This window comes from Bufo gargarizans, chromosome 3 (genome assembly GCF_014858855.1).
Source record: "Bufo gargarizans isolate SCDJY-AF-19 chromosome 3, ASM1485885v1, whole genome shotgun sequence".
NCBI lineage: Eukaryota > Metazoa > Chordata > Amphibia > Anura > Bufonidae > Bufo > Bufo gargarizans.
Window position 1 is genome coordinate 341,562,787 of NC_058082.1, and position 19,572 is coordinate 341,582,358.

Consider the following 19,572-nt stretch of genomic DNA (forward strand, 5'->3'; position numbering starts at 1 on the left):
GTAAACATTGGAACAGCAGCAACAGGGAATCAGTGAGGTGAGTAATGCTTCTTTATTTATTTTTTTCACATTCTACCCTTTTTTCTAAATAAAATGAAATTTATTCTGCAGGTTAACTCCTTTAAGGTCAGGACAATGGTCAGCTAAAAAGGCCACCACAATTTTCCACTGCAGCATCTTGCATGACCTAGGATAAGTCATCAATATTGGATCGGCAGGGACACGACATCCCGCCCTAGCTACTGCAGTGCTGCGTCCGCTGAATTGAATGGGAACATTGCTGCAGTTGTTAAATCCAGAAGAAACCCTATAAGAAGAAACGCTAGAAAATTACACTTCCTCCATAGTGGGCTGTAGATCAGATGAAGGGCAGACACAAACGTTGTCTGTAACCTGTGATCTCTTCCTGCTGTGAGATACGCTGTGCGCTCTGAGCTAATCAGATGTCACCCGCTGCTGCTCCCCTCCACGCACACATTCATACTATTTCAGAGAAACAATAGGGAGAATGTATTAATTAGTCTTAACAATTAGTCTTAATAAATGTATTAATTATTCTCAATTAGAAAACTTGCTGGCATTTGATGCACCACAATTATTAAGAAGTGTGTGTGCAGTGACCCAGCGGATCACTGCTAACAGCTAATCTGATGCTAAAGAGTCAATGTGATTTAGGGCTCATGCACACAAACCTATTTTCTTTCCGTGTCCGTTTTTTGCGGACCGTATGTGGAACCATTCATTTCATAGGTCCGCAAAAAAAAAAACTGAAGTTACTCCGTGTGCATTCCGTTTCCTCATGTCCGTATGTCCCTTCCGCAAAAAAATAGAACATGTCCTATTATGGTCAGCATAACAGACAAGGATAGGACTGTTCTATTAGGGGCCAGCTGTTCCGTTCTGCAAAATATGGAATGCACACGGACGTCATCCCTATTTTTTGCGGATCTGTGTTTTGTGGAGTGCATAAAAAATACATACGGTCCTGTGCATGAGCCTTAAGTAGTCTCTTCTTTGCTTTATGTACTACAACTCCCATCATCTATTCAGTAAAGAGAGAGTCTGTTTATTGTAACCAAACGGGCCTGGTGGACTCCACCATCATCCGCCAGCCCCTCCTGTAATTTTACAAACATAGGGCTCATGCACATGACCGTACATATTTTGCGGTCCACAAAACATGGATCCGCCCCCCCCCCCCAAAAAAAACGGATTACATCAGTGTGACGTCCGTGTTGCATCCGTTTTCTTTTGCGGAACCATTGTAACAATGCCTGTCATTGTCTGCAAAATGGAGAAGAATCGGACATGTTTAATTTTTTTGTGAAACAGACATGAGGACATATGGACATATGCACACGGAGTAATTTCAGTTTTTTTTAGCAGCCCAATTGAAATGAATGGTCCAGCATACGGGCCGCAAAAAAAAAACTGAATGGAAACGGACAAAAAATATGTTTGTGTGCATGAGCCCATATTCTCACATTTACAGCCAATATTTTATTGCTGCAATCTATCTAAAATGCAAATCAATTTTTAAAAAAATCTGTTTTGTGTATGCAGCTCCTATGCAAACCTATGTGTCTCCCTGATTATAAACTACAAACAAATTAGAACCTGGCAGTCATTTTACTCCACTTTCAGTACCTTTTCTCTTTTCTTAAGGCCTCATGCACACGGCGTGCCATCTCATCCCAGTAGGTAGCCTCTGTAGATTCACCCTTGTCAGCATATTCTAATGATATTTGTCCCATCTCCATATGTGGCACCAAACTGGAGAAAAGGGCCTTTTTATGCCATGCAAATAAGCCCTTGGGTGCAATGAGGGCGTTGCAGAAATGTTTTTTTTTTACAGTAGAAATCAATTTATGAAGTTATTACCTGAAGTCTCACGAGACTTCGCAAAGTAATAACTTTGTTTCATCCGAAGTCGATTCGCTCATCCCTACTTTTCACAAATAAAATTAAGGGTTAACACTTTATTAGGCTCCATTCACACGTCCGCAAGTGTTGTCCGCACCCGTTCCGCAATTGTGTGGAATGGGTGCAGACAGCATCCGCATTTCCGGAGCGCGGCCCCGATCTTCCGGTCCGCAGCTCCAGAAAAAAAATAGAGCATGTCCCATTCTTGTCCGCAATTGCACTACAGATCCGCAATGCACTCAGGGCCGGTTCAAGGATTTTTGCCGCCCTAGGCAAGATAAAAATTGACGCCCACCCCCCCTTCCTTATCAGATCCGGAATTGCGGACCCGGATCCGCAATTCCGATCCTGAAAAAAATAGTACATGTCCTATTCTTGTCCCCAATAGCGGACAAGAATAGGCATATTCTCTTAGTGCCGGCAATGTGCGGTCCGCAAAATGCGGAACGCACATTGCCGCTGTCCGTGTTTTGTGGATCTGCACACGGATGTGTGAATGGACCCTAAATGTGAGGTAAATTAGTTTCCAATGTAGTATTAATAACTAAACAATTAAATAATAAACATATTGCATTGTCTACTTACCACCAGGACAATAAGATGATCTGGTCTCTGGCTGCAGTCTGGCTCTTGGTCTGGCGCTGCGGACTCCCTTGTCACTCTCTTCTCCCCCCTCCTCCCTAGTCACTCTCTTCTCCCCCCCTCCCTTGTCACTCTCTCTTCCCCCCCTCCCTTGTCACTCTCTTCTCCCTCCCTTGTCACTCTCATTCTACTCCCCCCCATTGTCACTCTCATTCTACTCCCCCCTCCCTTGTCACTCTCATTCTACTCCCCCCCCCTTGTCACTCTCATTCTCTTCCCCCCCCCCCCTTGTCACTCTCTTCCCCCCCTCCCTTGTCACTCTCTCTTCCCCCCCTCCCTTGTCACTCTCTCTTCCCCCCCTCCCTTGTCACTCTCTTCTCCCTCCCTTGTCACTCTCATTCTACTCCCCCCCATTGTCACTCTCATTCTACTCCCCCCTCCCTTGTCACTCTCATTCTACTCCCCCCCCCCTTGTCACTCTCATTCTCTTCCCCCCCCCCTTGTCACTCTCTTCTCCCCCCCCCTTGTCACTCTCTTCCCCCCCCCCTGTCACTCTCATTTCCTCCCCCTTGTCACCTCTAATGGAGCGTGGTCGAGCTCTGTTCGGTCCGCGGTACAGGAGCTTTTGTTTCCTGTACCCGGCCGGACTGACAGGAAGTGCTCATTTAGTGAGCACTTCCTTTCAGTCCGGCCGGGTACAGGAAACAAATGCTCCTGTACCGCGGACCGAACAGAGCTCGGCCGCGCTACATTAACAACACAGCAGTCTGCAGGCGCAGGCAGGCTGCGCAGCACTGAGCCGGCCGCTCAGGAGGCGCAGCATGAGGGGCGCCGCCGACGGCCGGCGGCCCGAACCTACATAACCAATTTTTTATTTTTTTTACCTCAATGGGCGCCCCCTGCTAAATGGCGCCCTAGGCGACTGCCTAAGTCGCCTTACTGGTGGAGCCGGCTCTAAATGCACTACGGACGTGTGAATGGACCCTTAACCCGAACACTGAGAAAAAACGCAGATGATTCTTTTCCCTTCATAAAATCCAATGATCTTCACTGTAAAACTTACAACATGGCGTCAAAAGCACCCACAATGCATCTGTAAAGGAAGCGTCTTCCGTGTTCATCCTGCATGGGAGGAAGGCATATCAAATGGTATGGGGCCCAAACACTCAGGGGCCCGTGTCCACCAAGAGGTGGAGGGCGGTTGTGGACAGAACCGAGTATGAGCGTCCGGTAGATTGTACGGGGCCCATTTCTAGTTCTGCTATGTACACTCATGGTTTCTTGCCCTTCCCCTGCTGTGTGCATTCTCCTTCATCCCACTGCTTGCAATATTCCTGTGATGTGACATCACTGTGTGCATTATACCTGTATGGTGACATCATCATGTGTCTAATTTCCATGCTGTGATGTCTCCATGTGGATGGTGCATTATTCTGTGCTATATTATTCCTGTCCAGTGACATGGCTGTGAGCATTACTCTTGTGCTCGGACCTGTAAAATAATTTGCAGCCCCTAACCTAGCCCCCGATTAAAGGTGTTTTTCATGATTTTTCCATAGTATAGGCCATTCATATTTTATCAGTGGGGTTCTGACCCTTGGGACCCACACCAGTCAGTACAATAAAAAGGCTGATGTGTTCCCACAAGCATACTGTCCCCGTCATTGTATTCATCCGAATGTCCATATGGAAGGCTGTGCCTCCTACTCCAATTCAGTTGATGAGAGGCCTTTAATATTTTAGTCCCAGAAAACCCCTTTAAGTGAGGCTCTATAATTAGCAAATGTAAAATCCAGCATTCTCTGTAAAGTATCAGTGTTATATTTTATCCATTTCTATTATTTGTCAGTCGCGGTGTAGAAAAATCTGTTCCTACCTGGAAACCATCATCAGGCAGCTGTTGACAGATCTGTTAGCGGGATGGTGCTGTGAAATGGCTGTGAGTGGACTATTTATATGTCATTGACACCTGCAGGGTGAGCTAGCCATATTTATAATAAGCATTTTGACGGTTTCCAAGTAAGAAACTGGTAAACAAATAAAAACTGTCTAAACAGATAATGGAAATTTATCATAAAGCTCCTAGATTTTGACTTTTCTTACAAGACGTGATGAGGGAGGCAAAGAGGGGACCAAGTTAAAGGTTTTTTCCAAGTTTTTTTTTTACTGACTTATCCTCTGTATCGGACATCAGTATCCTATCGGTGGGGGTCAGACACCCGGGACTCCCGCCGATCAGTTGATTGAGAAGGTAGCAGTGCTCATAATAGCACCAAAGCCTTCTCTCAGCTCACCAAGCACAGCGCCGTCCATTGTATAGTGGCCGTGCTTGGTATCACAGCTCAGCCCCATTCACTTCAATGGGGCGTGCTTTCTTTTTTTTTTTAAAGTTTTAGTAAGTACGTAGGTAACAGGTGACACATTTCCCGCATAAACTCCGGGAGTATTAAGTTTAAAGTACAATTAAGTACAGAGTAACATCAGAACAAATTGAAACAAAACAGTTGATCTGCGGGGGTCCCAGATGTCGGACCCCCATCTATCAGATACTGATGACCTATTCAGAGTTAATAAAATCTCCAAAAAACACTTTTAAGGAATCAGATTCATAGAAGGGTCCTATTGATGAATGACAGCAAGCAGAGATCTTTAAAGAGGATGATAAAGTATATTAGAAAAATTGGATGATTTTTATTATTTAAGAAATAACCTTGTATTCAATGTGATATCCGCGGATCATGATCGCTCGATCCTCATGATTTTCTAGAAATTTCTCTCATTATTTCATCAGGGCTCTCCATTCCACCTTCCCCTCCAGTCTTGTTGATCTGACCAATACTCATTAATTGGTAATGCAAAGCAATTAAGATTTTTCCAATCACCTATAATCAGCATAAGCACCATCATCCCCCAGTCACTCCGGAGTGTGCAGCCGCTGCTCCCATGCAGTTATCCTTCTCCTTCCTCTGGGGATTTAAGCCTATTGCATCCGTGATTAGGTTTTTGCAGCCTGGACAGTGAAGAACCAGCAGCAGTTATTAGATTATTAGCTAACCTTACCCGAGAACTATCCTGGCCTGGGATCCGATGGCGAACTACTTTCCATTCCTGCCTTAACATTTTTGAATATCGACTCTTCGCTAAAATCAGTTGCCAGTATTCATATAGCTTTCTATGCAGTGCTACATACTAGGGGCTATCTGTTACTGTGACTCTCCAGCTGTTGCAATACTACAACTCCCAGTATGCTCTCCAAAGACTCCCCAAGTCGTGGCAAAAATGACAATTTCCAAGCAGCTGGAGAACCACAGGTTGGATACCACTTTGTTACTGGCAAAATTATAACAACCAATATTTTGGCAATTACAGCCTCACAGTTGTCACCTACTTTAAAGGGGTTTTCTATCCTCTAGGTAGGTCATCAGTATCTAATTAGAGGGGTCCGACACCTGGGACCCCGCCGATTAGCTGTTTGAGAAAGCTAAGGGACAACCCTTTTAACTTAGGCCCCTTTCACACGGGCGAGTATTCTGCACGGATGCGATGCGTGAGTTGAACGCATTGCACCCGCACTGAATACCGACCCATTCATTTCTATGGGGCTGTTCACATGAGCGGTGATTTTCACGCATCACTTGTGCGTTGCGTGAAAATCGCAGCATCCTCTATATTCTGCGTTTTTAACGTAACGCAGGCCCCATAGAAGTGAATGGGGTTGTGTGAAAATCGCAAGCAAGTGCGGATGCGGTGCGATTTTCACGCACAGTTGCTAGGAGACGATCGGGATGGAGACCCAATCATTATTATTTTCCCTTTTAACATGGTTATAAGGGAAAATAATAGCATTCTGAATACAGAATGCATAGTACAATAGCGCTGGAGGGGTTAAATAAATAAATAAAATTATTTAACTCACCTTAGTCCACTTGTTCGCGTAGCCCGGCATCTCCTTCTGTCTCTTTGCTGAACAGGACCTGGGGTGAGCATTAATTACATGAACAGGACCTGTGATGACGTCACTCAGGTCATCACATGTTCCATCACATGATCCATCACCATGGTAAAAGATCATGTGACGGACCATGTGATAACTGGAGTGACGTCACCACAGGTCCTTTTCCTGCACACAGCACAGAAGACAGACAGAAGAGATGCCGGGCTTGGCGATCAAGTGGACTAAGGTGAGTTTTATTATTATTATTTTTTAACCCCTCCAGCGCTATTTTACTATGCATTCTGCATTCAGAATGCTATTATTTTCCCTTATAACCATGTTATAAGGGAAAATAATACAATCTACAGAACACCGATCCCAAGCCCGAACTTCTGTGAAGAAGTTCGGGTTTGGGTACCAAACATGCGCGATTTTTTTCACGCGAGTGCAAAACGCATTACAATGTTTTGCACTCGCGCAGAAAAATCGCGGGTGTTCCCGTAACGCACCCGCACATTTTCCCGCAACGCCCGTGTGAAAGGGGCCTTACCAGAATACAGTCGTTCTGGAGATCCTCTGGTCTTCTCTAGATTACCCCGATGGTAGGACGACTCATAGTCAGGATTCCTAGAGACCCTAAGTCGCCCTGGTAATCCCTCATTAAAGTGCAGGGAAGAGACAACCTGTTCCTCCATGACTGGGATGAACAGGTCGTCTCTTCCCTGCATCTTGGTGAGGGATTACCAGGGCGACTTAGGGTCTCTAGGAATCCTGAGTATGAGTCGTCCTACCATCGGGGTCCGCTCATACGGTGAGGAGTCAGGGAGAGGATTAGGGATGCTGTAGGAGGTGACCTGCTCCCTTATTACTCCTTTTGGCCAGGCTGATCCCCTTTTACCTTTTGACACCGCATGGTGGGGGGTTTCCCCCACTCCCCACCGTGACAGCGGGTCATGCCAACCAAGTAATAATGTCATGACTTTCTTGGGAGTTTGTATAGAAAATATTCTGCTTCAAACTACTGGCGATGCCTTCCCTGCTGTCAGTGACCACCTGTGTTGGTGATCACACATAATAGACAGAATATCAATGGTCACCAATGCAGTGGGTCAACGACAGAGAGAAGGGGTGAATATGCAATAGTTCTGTTCTCACCTTGATATCTTCAGCAGCATATCATAAAAATGTGAAAAATATGGTCTATTCATTAACTAGCAATAGCAAGTAGGGCCTAAAATCATGATCGAGACTAACCTTGGACATTTACACACAAGCAGTGTGGATCACCTTCAGGTCCCTGTGTTTGTAGGAACAGGAGAACCCCCTAATTCATCAGCTGTCTATATGTATCATAGGATGGGTGTACGATAGGTGATTGACTGCCATATGCAGCTTTCAGCCATCTCTCCCAGCATTATATACTCTAAATGAGACCTAATAACTTCATTAACATGAATTCAGGCGAGAGGTCTGGCCTGCGTATATCATTTGTATGCAAATTGCTTGAGCATGATAATTTTGTATAAGAAATGTACTAGGATAAAAGGCATGCAAGAATGACTGCTGCGTCCGGATATGTAGATTATTCCCATCTCTTTTTTTAATTATATTTTTACTTACTGTAAACAGACTGAGATTTTGCAGGAAGAACATTCATTATTATAAAATAATTATTGCAGCTTGCAAAAAATAACATTAAAAACTAGACATTTATTTCAAGTAGGGCTGCAGTGAACGATTATTTCAGTAATCAAGTATTATATTGATTATTTTTTACGATTAATCGAGTAATTTAATATGAAAAAATGAATTAATAGACTGTTTTCCTTTATAAAAACTCATCAGACCCCCTGCCATCAGTCCCCAACACCCTTCGTTCCCCCCTGTGCGATCAGCCCAAGTGCATCAGTTCCCCCAGTGCCATCAGCTCCCCCCACCCGTGCCATCAGCTCCTTTCCCCAGTGCCTTCAGCTCTCTCCCACCCCAGTGCCTTCAGCTCCACTCCCCCAGTGCCATCAGCCCCTCCATGCCATCCATTGCCATGTTCCCTACTCCCCCAGTGCCATTAGATCAGCCTCTCCATGTCCCCCAGTGCCATCAGATCAGCCCCTCCATGTCCCCCACTGCCATCAGATCAGCCCCTCCATGTCCCCCAGTGCCATCAGATCAGCCACTCCAAGTCCCCCACTCCCCCAGTGCCATTAGATCAGCCCCTCCATGTCCCCCAGTGCCATCAGATCAGCCCCTCCATGTCCCCCAGTGCCATCAGATCAGCCCCTCCATGTCCCCCACTGTCATCAGTCAGCCCCTCTATGTCCCCCACTCCCATCTGCCCCTCCATGCCATCCACTGCCGGCTGTCCCGCTTCAGTGCCATGTCCCCAGCGCCAGTGAAATAAAATACTTACCTTTCCTGTAGGGGCGCCGCTCCACAGCTCCTTCCTCTTCTTCTCCTCGCGCTGCACTGGATCCTGACATCACACAGCGTTGGGTCATAGTGCGCGCTTACGTGCACTATGACCTGACGATGTGTCAGGATCCAGTGCAGCACGGTATGGGCTAGCGGGTGACCATGGAGCGGTAAGTAATAGCAAGTGCTTCACTCCCGCTCCGTGGTCACATGACACAAACTAATCCTCGATGCAAAAAATTTGCATCGAGTATTTTTTTGTGTCAAATTACTCGATTCAATCGAGTAATCATTTCAGCCCTAATTTCAAGTATTTCGAAAAGGGAACAAAGTCATTAGTTGTGCGCTTTTTCCACTGTAAAGTTTCTTCAAGACACATCAATGTGTCCTCCACAGTCCGGTATGATCTTTCTAAAAGCCACTTCTACCCAAAGTATCTGAAATTAGAGCTTAGGCCACAAGAGGATTCGGGGGATACTATTTTTTTCGCCTAGTATGTGTAGTATGTGTGGTGAGTGTTGTTGGCCAAGCAGCACTCTTCTAAGCTTCTGGGGAAAAAGGATATGAAAATTAGCTTTCTTTCTAAAAGGTAAAGACAGCTAAGCCTCTGATGCCAGGGTTAATAGCAAATGGGGTACGGTGTGATTATTGTATTGAGAGCGTTGTGGTCCTTTTTTTTATTTACTACTGGATGCAGCAGTGTGTTGTATGTTAAAATGAATTACGAGGTTATGCTAATTGAATAATTGGAGTAAATTGATTCAAAGTATATTTTTTTTTTACTTTATTTAGAAACAAAGGTGTGGCTGACACAAGGTTTTCCCTTATTTTGTATCCACTAAGCCTTAAAAAACCCAAAAATAAGGGGGCAAAGGGAATTAAAACTTAACTTTTACTCATGCTACAATAAAAATCATGCTACACCAAATAGACATGCAAATCAGTTATGTAAATAATCACCTAAACTGTAACAGATTATGGCACACTACACAGTATTAGCGGGCCCATAGAAAACAATGGAAGGGTGAAAAAGGGAACAATCTCACCAGTCCAGACATGGTTGGTCCATAGGGAGCTGTGGATCATTCACGAACCCCAACAACAAAGTGGTGCCCTGGTGTTGCTCACTTGGTTATGTTATCTGTATACAGCTGGGCGGCTCAGATATTCTTAGTTGCAGAACAGGCAAGCGGGCGGGTGGTTCTTAATTTCTTGCGTCAAGATAGCAACAGGAACAACTAGCCCTATATCACCCTGCAGTAAGGGGAGGGGACTAGCAGTGCCCTACCTATACAGTTGCAAGAAAAAGTATCTGAACCCTTTGGAATGATATGGATTTCTGCACAAATTGGTCATAAAATGTGATCTGATCTCATCTAAGTCACAACAATAGACAATCACAGTCTGCTTAAATCTAATAACACACAAAGAGTTAAATGTCGCCATGTTTTTATTGAACACACCATGTAAACATTCACAGTGCAGGTGGAAAAAGTATGTGAACCCTTGGATTTAATAACTGGTTGAACCTCCTTTGGCAGCAATAACTTCAACCAAACGTTTCCTGTAGTTGCAGATCAGACGTGCACAACGGTCAGGAGTAATTCTTGACCATTCCTCTTTACAGAACTGTTTTGGTTCAGCAATATTCTTGGGATGTCTGGTGTGAATCGCTTTCTTGAGGTCATGCCACAGCATCTCAATCGGGTTGAGGTCAGGACTCTGACTGGGCCACTCCGGAAGGTGTATTTTCTTCTGTTTAAGCCATTCTGTTGTTGATTTACATCTATGCTTTGGGTCGTTGTCCTGTTGCTACACCCATCTTATGTTGAGCTTCAGCTGGTGGACAGATGGCCTTAGGCATCTTTCACATGAGCGTGTCCGGATAGGGTCCGGATGCGTTGCGGGTGCGTTGCGGCAAACCCGCACGATTAGGCACCCAATTGCAGTCAGTTTTAACTGCAATTGCGTTCCGTTATTTAGTTTTTATCGCGCGGGTGCAGCGTGATAAAAAACTGAATGTGGTACCTTCTACACAGAAGTTCAGGTTTGGGTTCAAGGTTGTGTAGATTGTATTATTTTCCCTTATAACATGGTTATAAGGGAAAATAATAGCATTCTGAATACAGAATGCATAGTACAATAGGGCTGGAGGGGTTTAAATTTTTTTTAAAATAATTTAACTCACCTTAATCCACTTGTTCGCGCAGCCGGCATCTCTTCTGTCTTCTTCTTTGAGGAATAGGACCTTTGATGACGTCACTGCGCTCATCACATGGTCCATCACATGATCCTTTACCATGGTGATGGATCATGTGATGGACCATGTGATGAGCGTAGTGACGTCATCAAAGGTCCTATTCCTCAAAGAAGAAGATAGAAGAGAAGCCGGGCTGCGCGAACAAGTGGATTAAGGTGAGTTAAATTATTATTTATTTATTTTTAACCCCTCCAGCCCTATTGTACTATGCATTCTGTATTCAGAATGCTATTATTTTCCCTTATAACCATGTTATAAGGGAAAATAATAATGATCGGGTCCCCATCCCGATCGTCTCCTAGCAACCGTGCATGAAAATCGTACCGCATCCACATTTGCTTGCAGATGCTTGCGATTTTCACGCAGCCCCATTCACTTCTATGGGGCCTGCGTTGCGTGAAAAACGCAGAAAATAGAGCTTTCTGTGATTTTCACTTAACGCACAAGTGATTCGTGAAAATCACCTCTCGTGTGCACAGCCCCATAGAAATGAATGGGTCAGGATTCAGTGGGGGTGCTATGCGTTCACCTTACGCATTGCACCCGCGCGGAAAACTCGCCCGTGTGAAAGGAGCCTTAAGTTCTCCTGCAAAATGTCTTGATAAACTTGGGAATTAATTTTTTCTTCGATGATAGCAATCCGTCCAGGCCCTGACGCATCAAAGCAGCCCCAAACCATGATGCCCCCACCACCATACTTCACAGTTGGGATGAGGTTTTGATGTTGGTGTGCTGTGCCTCTTTTTCTCCACACATAGTGTTGTGTGTTTCTTCCAAACAACTCAACTTTGGTTTCATCTGTCCACAGAATATTTTGCCAGTACTGCTGTGGAACATCCAGGTGGCTCTTCTGCAAACTCTAAATGCGCAGCAATGTTTTTTTTGGACAGCAGTGGCTTCCTCTGTGGTATCCTCCCATGAAATCCATTCTTGTTTAGTGTTTTACGGTATCATAGATTCGCTAACAGGGATGTTAGCATATGCCAGAGACTTTTGTAAGTCTTTAGCTGACACTCTAGGATTCTTCTTCACCTCATTGAGCAGTATGCGCTGTGCTCCTGCAGTCATCTTTACAGGACGGCCACTCCTAGGGAGAGTAGCAGCAGTGCTGAACTTTCTCCATTTACAGACAATTTGTCTTACCGTGGACTGATATGAACATCAATAATCCCATTGTTCAGTGGAGCCACATGGGAGGTAACAGATTCCCTAAGTAAAGATGCCCTGCAGTGAAAGGGGGCTTCAAGTATACAATATAATAACTAGCCTGCCAGTGGGTAGGGATTGCATGACTGAGCGCCCAGTAAGGTGCTCGGGGCGATGAATTTGAAGGCCGCTTCGCGCCTATTACAGGTGATCAAATCACGTGACCCGCCTGCTACGCACCCAGGAACGCAGACGCATGAAGTGCTGCGTCCCATGGAACGCAGTGGCGGTCACGTGGGGCGGAACTCGTACAATAACTGGGCGGCACGAATGCCTAGCAACCGGAGACGCCCAGATGTATACAGATAACATACCCAAGTGAGCACATCAGGGCACCATTTTGTTGTTGGGGTTCGTGAATAATCCACATCTCCCTATGGACCTACTACGTCTGGACTGGTGAGATTGTTCCCTTTTTCACCCTTCCATTGTTTTCTATGGGCCTGCTAATACTGTGTAGTGTGCCATAATCTGTTACAATTTAGGTGATTATTTACATAACTGATTTGCATGTCTATTTGGTGTAGCATGATTTTTATTGAAGCATGAGTAAAAGTTATGTTTTAATTCACTTTGCCCCCTTCTTTTTGGGGTTTCTGTAGTTCACTTTTGATTTGGGAGTTGTGGGGATTCGCTCTGGTAGGCAGGTTAGCGGATGCAGTATAGAGACAACATTAAAGTCTTTGAATTAAACAGTTGAGTGTTTATTCACACATTAAGTAAATGACAAAACCAAAAGTCTGCTTCAAGGAAAACAGTCACCTTGTGATTCTGGTGTTCGTTCACACCATTCGTCAAAGAAGAAGTCCTTGGACAAAGCCGAATCCACCTGCTTTCACACCAACAAGGTAGCAGGCCTTAATCCAGGCCCAAACTCCCAGGTCCCAACACAGAGACTGACAGAGCTCCACTGTCAGAGAGGAGTAATCCACTCACAGCTGACACTGCTGACTGGGTTTTTAATAGGCCAGTCAAGACCCGGCCTGGAACGTGGGGAGTAGTCACCCACCCATCACTTTGACTACTCCCAGTAAGAGCCGTCCTGGATCAGCTATACAGCCATACTAAAATAGCAAAGTGTCAATCAGCATTAGCTGCCACTGACACCTGAAAATACCGGCTCTTACTTCATCGAGGCCAGGAACCTCGGTGACATATACCTTCCATCAATGACGGACCCTTGCGCCTTTCTACAGAGTACATAGGAGAGACACTATTGGTCTCCCTCTTATTTACTACTAATCGTGGTAGCTTCAAACCATTCAAAAATGGTTTTTCATAATAAGATTTTTCCCTGGTGGTTGCTTTTTCTTAACAAGAGTTTTTATCTATTGCAATGTTTGTGCTTCACAGATCAGTTTCCCACAATTTCTTCATCTACAAAGCATCTGGTGGTAGCCTCAAACTGTTCACAAATGTTTGGCTGCCAGAGAGGCCTTGGTTTGAGTACTATTTCTCCTTATAGAGAGCGCTGAGCAAGCATATTTTAAGCCAGTCACTGTTTCTCAGGATTTCTGGGAAAACGCTATGCAAATGAGCATATTTGACACTGCGGGCATCAGAGACTTAGCTGTCTTTTCCTTTTGAAAGGAAAACTAATTTGCATAGATTTTTCCCAGAAACTCAAAGGACTGTTGCCCGGCCTATAATATGCCACACACATACTACACATACTAGGCACTCTGCATAAGGAAAAATAGTATCCCCTAAATCTTAACAAATTCAGGTCGAATTCCAAATTGAACTAATCAATTTGCTGAACTATAACCTGTGCCCTTGATTGCTTTTTAGAGGGGCTGTCTCTGGATAGGTAACCAGTATCAGATTGGCGAAGAATCAACACCCAGCATCCCCGCCAATCAGCTGTTTGACGAGAATGCAGTGCTTGTACGAACACTGTATTCTCTTCTCTGTTTACCTTAATTCCATTGTCCCCATTCGTTTCAATGGGTCGGTTCTTTCCTATTCACTTGAATAGGAGGGAACCGTCCCATTGAAGTGAATGGGACGACGGTGTTGTAATTGCACCTGCTCACTGCTGCAATGTTGACGACGAGCAGGTAAACAGAGAAGAGAACACAGCGTTTGTACAACCACTGCATTCTCTTCAAACAGCTGATCGGCGGGGGTGCTGGTTGTTGACCCTTCGCCGATCTGATTCTGATACAGATACATTAACATAAAGAAGCAGACAGCTCCTTTAATCTCAAATTCTAAAGTTCCATGTCTGAGAACCAGCAAAAACATTTACATACATCTACTTTTCCTGATTTATCGTAATGCATCCAGGTGCGTCAGCCGTGTTCGATTGGTGGAGGGGAAGGTGAGAGCTGCTGTGTGTTTCAATGTACATCTACTTGTGGATGATATTAGTTTGGACTTTTATGAGTTTAGTATTTGAGGTTTATTGCTTCCTTAAAAGCTCTTCGTAGGTTTCTGAAGGAGCTGCAGTACAATGCAGTGTAGCCTTGACTGGCTTCTAATGGGAAATAGAACATGAATGCTACAATCTAACGACTGGAGAAACTCATTAATTGTAGGCATGGATGACCATTCCATTGGCCTTTTGGGAAATAAAGTCTTCAGTACAATCTGGTAATAAACAAGAGCAATCATCCCCGTGGTCTCCAATAGGTTTACCTCCTGCATATGATTGGCAAAGCTTGTCCTTTGTAGTAGCGTGTGATAAAAGAAAGGGTATGAAATCCGTTTTCCGGAATGATACATAAGGAACAATAAAATGTACATAAACATGTATTACCAATTCATAGCAGTAATGCTTGGCTTTCTGGTCAGAAAAGGTTCTGGGCACAGGACAAATCTATACAAACTCTGTAAGTGCTGCCATATAGTGCCTCCATTATTCACCAATTTATACCACAATAGCTGGAAACGTGCATCTGTATAACTAAGCAAAGAAAGGTGCAGTATTACCAGTTAGTACCACATGGAACTCTAACATAATGTTTTGCATGAGCCTTTACTCCAATAATTAGACAATATGGACACATTTGCACTGATTTTTATTATTGTTCATTTTCTTCTTAAATGTAAAATAAAGCAACTTCCGAAATAGAGTTCAATAAAAACTTCTTATCATTTTGCATATGTAGATTGTGTGTAAGTCCTTCACCTAGCTACTGGTGCTGCTGAATCTGGCATAAATCTCTCAGAGCTCTGTTTTTCTTTCTCAAGGCGGTCTCTGCTCTCCTCCTCCTCCTCCCTTCAATTAGTGTTACAGATAGCAGCAGAGAGGAGGAGGATTTTATACACAGCAGATGTATGTGGAGTGGAGGATATGGATTCAAGAAAAGCAGTTCACATAGGCTGTAGATTTAGAACAAAACAAGCATAAGGCAGTTGGCAGGAGGAAGACAGCAGCATCCTGGACACATGGATCCAGCATGGGAAGGACACTGAGTGAATTTCTTGAAATGCTTTTGTGTCTGATTTGGCAAATCTTAAAAAAAAAAAAAAAAAAATTTGGGTCTTAACCGATTCTTCCCTATACTTCAATTGCTCTGAAAATTGTTATATAACAGTGTCTAATCTCTGGACTCATATTTTTTCTGAAACAATTCTGAGAATAAATATCAGTCCTGAAAATGAGTGAGATAATGAGAGAGACAAAGAGAGAAAGATTTTGCATACCTTTGGTTTTCTGGGAAAGATATTCAAGTTAGCTTTCCTTCCAAAAAGCAAAGAATACTAAGCCTATCTGAAGCTAGCAGATGTAAGATACTAAAATTTGCATATATTTTGCCCTGAAAGGCAGAGTAGTGTTGGCTGGACTACAATACTCCAAGCATAAGTGTTGGTCTCCCTAATGAGAAAAGGCACCCCGAAGAGTACTTCCATGGCCACGCAGCTAACCAAGGATATTTTCTCTTGAGCACTCTGGTCCTTTTGGAAGGAAAATTGGCTTCTATTTCCAGTGGAATATTATGTGTGGGTCTCCTTCTCTCATTCACCTGAAACTAATCACATGAAATACAAGTTTGTTAGGATTGGATTTTTGGGGGGAAATTCAGTTGAATTCCAAATCAATTTGTTCATTTCTAACGCATCTACTGAGAAATGTTTGCAACTAGTAGCAGATTATAAACAGAAACTTAAGGTAACTTTTATTTTACCCAAGGAAACACTAATGTATGTAGAAATCATTTTCCCCATGTCAAAGGTGTCCACAGCCTTTGAAGATCACTTTCACTAAAAGCTTAAAAATGAAAAGGCCACCCTCAATAATGTTGCCAAACGTGTCACCTGCCAGAATTTTAAAAGTGACAGACTTGACCTGAAGTATAGGTGGTCCAGGTGCTAAGGCTAGCACATGACACTGTAGACCTCTCCAGCCAAGCAACTTTACTGGAGAGGTTTTAGGTCTTGTAAGGTCCCTGTGTCTTCATTTTACACTGCTGGCAGGAGACACCATCAGCAACATTTGTGAAAGTTCAAATTTATCTATTGTCGGCATTACTGAGACTGACCAGCATTGCCTCTGTTTTTCAGATAGTGTTTCGGAAGATAAGTGATGTCAAAAGAGAGGAAGAAGAATGGATGAAAAGTAAAAATGAAGCCCCTCTGATCCTCCCTCCTGACCATCCAGTCCGAAGACTGTTTCAAAGGTTCCGTCAGCAGAAGGAGGCTCGTCTGGCAGCAGAACGAGGAGGCAGAGATCTTAACGACCGAGATTTAGAGAAAGGCAATATACTGGTGGAGCATTCTGCTCGCAACACAATAAAAGCCAGCCTTGTTACCGTTACCGAAAGCCCTGCTACTCCAGTATCTTACCAAGCGGCATCTACCTCTGGTGTGTCAGACCGAGCTAAGCTCCACGCTCCAGTATCTGAAACCACTGGAGGTAAAGTGGCCGGGGAGTTGGTGAAAAGGAAAGGGTGGGCAAGGTTTAGAGATGCATGTGGGAAAGGGGAGGATTGGAACAAAGTGTCTAAAGCAGAGTCTATGGAAATATTACCTGACAGAACTAAACCCCCAGGGGAGGCCACATTAAAGAAGACAGATTCCTGTGACAGTGGTATTACAAAAAGTGATTTACGTTTAGACAGTGTTGGGGAGACTAAGAGCCCACAGGATCGAAGTCCAGTGCAGGCCGAAGTTAAACACACTTTTTATCCCATTCCAGAACAGACTCTGCAAGCTACAGTTTTAGAGGTGAAGCATGAGTTAAAGGAAGACATAAAAGCTTTGAATACAAAAATCACAAATATCGAAAAACAGCTCGCCGAAATACTAAGAATATTAGCCTCAAGAAGGTGCTCCCAGTCACCACAAGAGATCTTTGAAATATCTCGGCCCCAGTCTCCAGAATCAGAAAGAGATATATTTGGATCCAGCTAGAACAAACTGAGGACAATAGAGTCATTGTAAACATGCCCAGACCACCATGTTTCCAGCACTGCCTCCCATATGGTTTTATACTCTATGGCGGGTAGAAGGATCTCCAACCTTCTGCAAGATGAGCATGTTCTTGGGCGAACATGAACTACATCTCCAAGGTGGGCGACCGACGTGTAAAAGTTATGACATGGGTGGTATTGATTCATTCTATATCTGGATGGACTGGCCCAATACTATGTGAATTTTACACATGTATCTAGAAGAGGACAAGAACCGAGACACAGATGATGGTGGTTGTATTTATCTCAACCTTTGAAATAGAATTATTAATTACTAACTTTACAACCGACTGAGGAGAGAGGGTCCGACGCACCTTTATATCAGAGAATTGGGAAGTTTGGATATTTCTTCCCAAAAAAAGCATGCCTTATGTGACTGAATTTCACCCTTGTCCAGTTGGAGGGATGGACAAGACGGCCTGTATGACTAAATGAAACATCTGTCATTGCTGCAGCCTTTATAAAAGCTTGCTACCCACTGAATGTCACAATATATCCATGACATTGTGCTCCTTAGGTTCCCTCATGGGGCTTTTTATTGAATAGAAAGCTGGGAAATCCCAATATATCTATTTTTATAGGTTCCCTGCTTAAAAGAAGAAATTCAGAAACGTTAGGGAAGAAACTGTAAATGTTTTAGGATTATAAGGTGCAGTACCTTCTTGCACCCTGCAGATGTCGCTGTTTTTTTTCTCTTGAATGTTTATTGAGGCTGGAATCAGAAATAGAATTTTTAGCAATAGCATACAGCGCCACCGGCAGGTTATAGGGAACTGCATCAAAGCATAAATCTAATAGTAGGTCATGCCGTTTTGACTGACGAGTCTTCCAATGTGCTAATTGTATAATAACTGACCAAATGGATAGTGTTATAAGTGAGCATGAGTACATTTTTGGGGTATATATTGCACGTTTTGTTATATTAAAAGAACACTCCAGACAAAAATGTATACACTGAGTAGCTCTGTGGTTGGTAAATTTGGGGCATTTAATCCCTGCCCCCAAATACGCACAGGACCACCCACTTATGGGCAGAGCTTATACAAGCTCTGCCCATTTCCTGCCCAGGATAGCTTGAATTTGCTGGGACTAAAAATCAGGAACAGTCCTTGCAAGTTTTAGATTGTTGGCAACTATAGTATAGGGCCTGAGAGAGTGGAGCATGATTCAGGAAATCAAATAATATGCCTAGGTCAAGCCCCCCCCCCCCAAGGGATTTCACAGATTGGAGTGTTCTTTTAACAACCTAGTACTAGTAATCTCTGGGTTACTACAAGTTGTAGCGTGCTGTCATCCTTCAGTACTCCCCAGTGCTGTTGTTTCAGCTTTTAGATGTGAAATCTATTGTGACATTCAGGTGGTATTTTTTTGATCCATCATCATTAACTTTTTTGCAAAGATGCTTATATTTTGATATCTTACGTTCCTAAGTGAAAGAAGCACTCCCACAAAATTTTTATTCTATGACCTGCTGGAAAGGTACATGATGTAACCTGTAGTGAAGATAATCTTCTTACCAGTGACTGTATTTGTGAGTTATAACCTCCCTTCTGATCCTCACCTTTGCCATGTGACCAGCACTCTGATCTCCAACTGACACAGTATCTTACATGTGGATAGGAAGTCAGTTTCTGTATGTATTGCTATGGGAGCCTCAATGTCAGTCTCATCGATATGAATAGAAAAGAAACTGACTTCCTGTCCTATGTCAGCTGGAGATCAAAGTGTTGGTCACATGACACAGCTGAGGCTCAGCAGGGAGGTTATAACTCACAAATACAGTCACTGGTAAGAAGATTACCTTCATTACAGATTACATTGAGTGCCTTTCTAAGGGTACT

General features: G+C 43.8%; 1 protein-coding gene across 1 annotated transcript in view; it reads left to right on the forward strand.

Moving 5' to 3' along the window:
- KCNH1 (potassium voltage-gated channel subfamily H member 1) overlaps window positions 1–19,162 on the forward strand; it is a 386,448-nt gene extending 367,286 nt beyond the window's left edge. Inside the window, exon 11 of the mRNA XM_044286155.1 lies at window positions 16,824–19,162. Within this exon, the coding sequence (XP_044142090.1) occupies window positions 16,824–17,672 (849 nt within the window). The 3' untranslated portion in view covers window positions 17,673–19,162. The remainder of the gene's footprint in view (window positions 1–16,823) is intronic.
- Window positions 19,163–19,572: the final 410 nt, after the last annotated feature.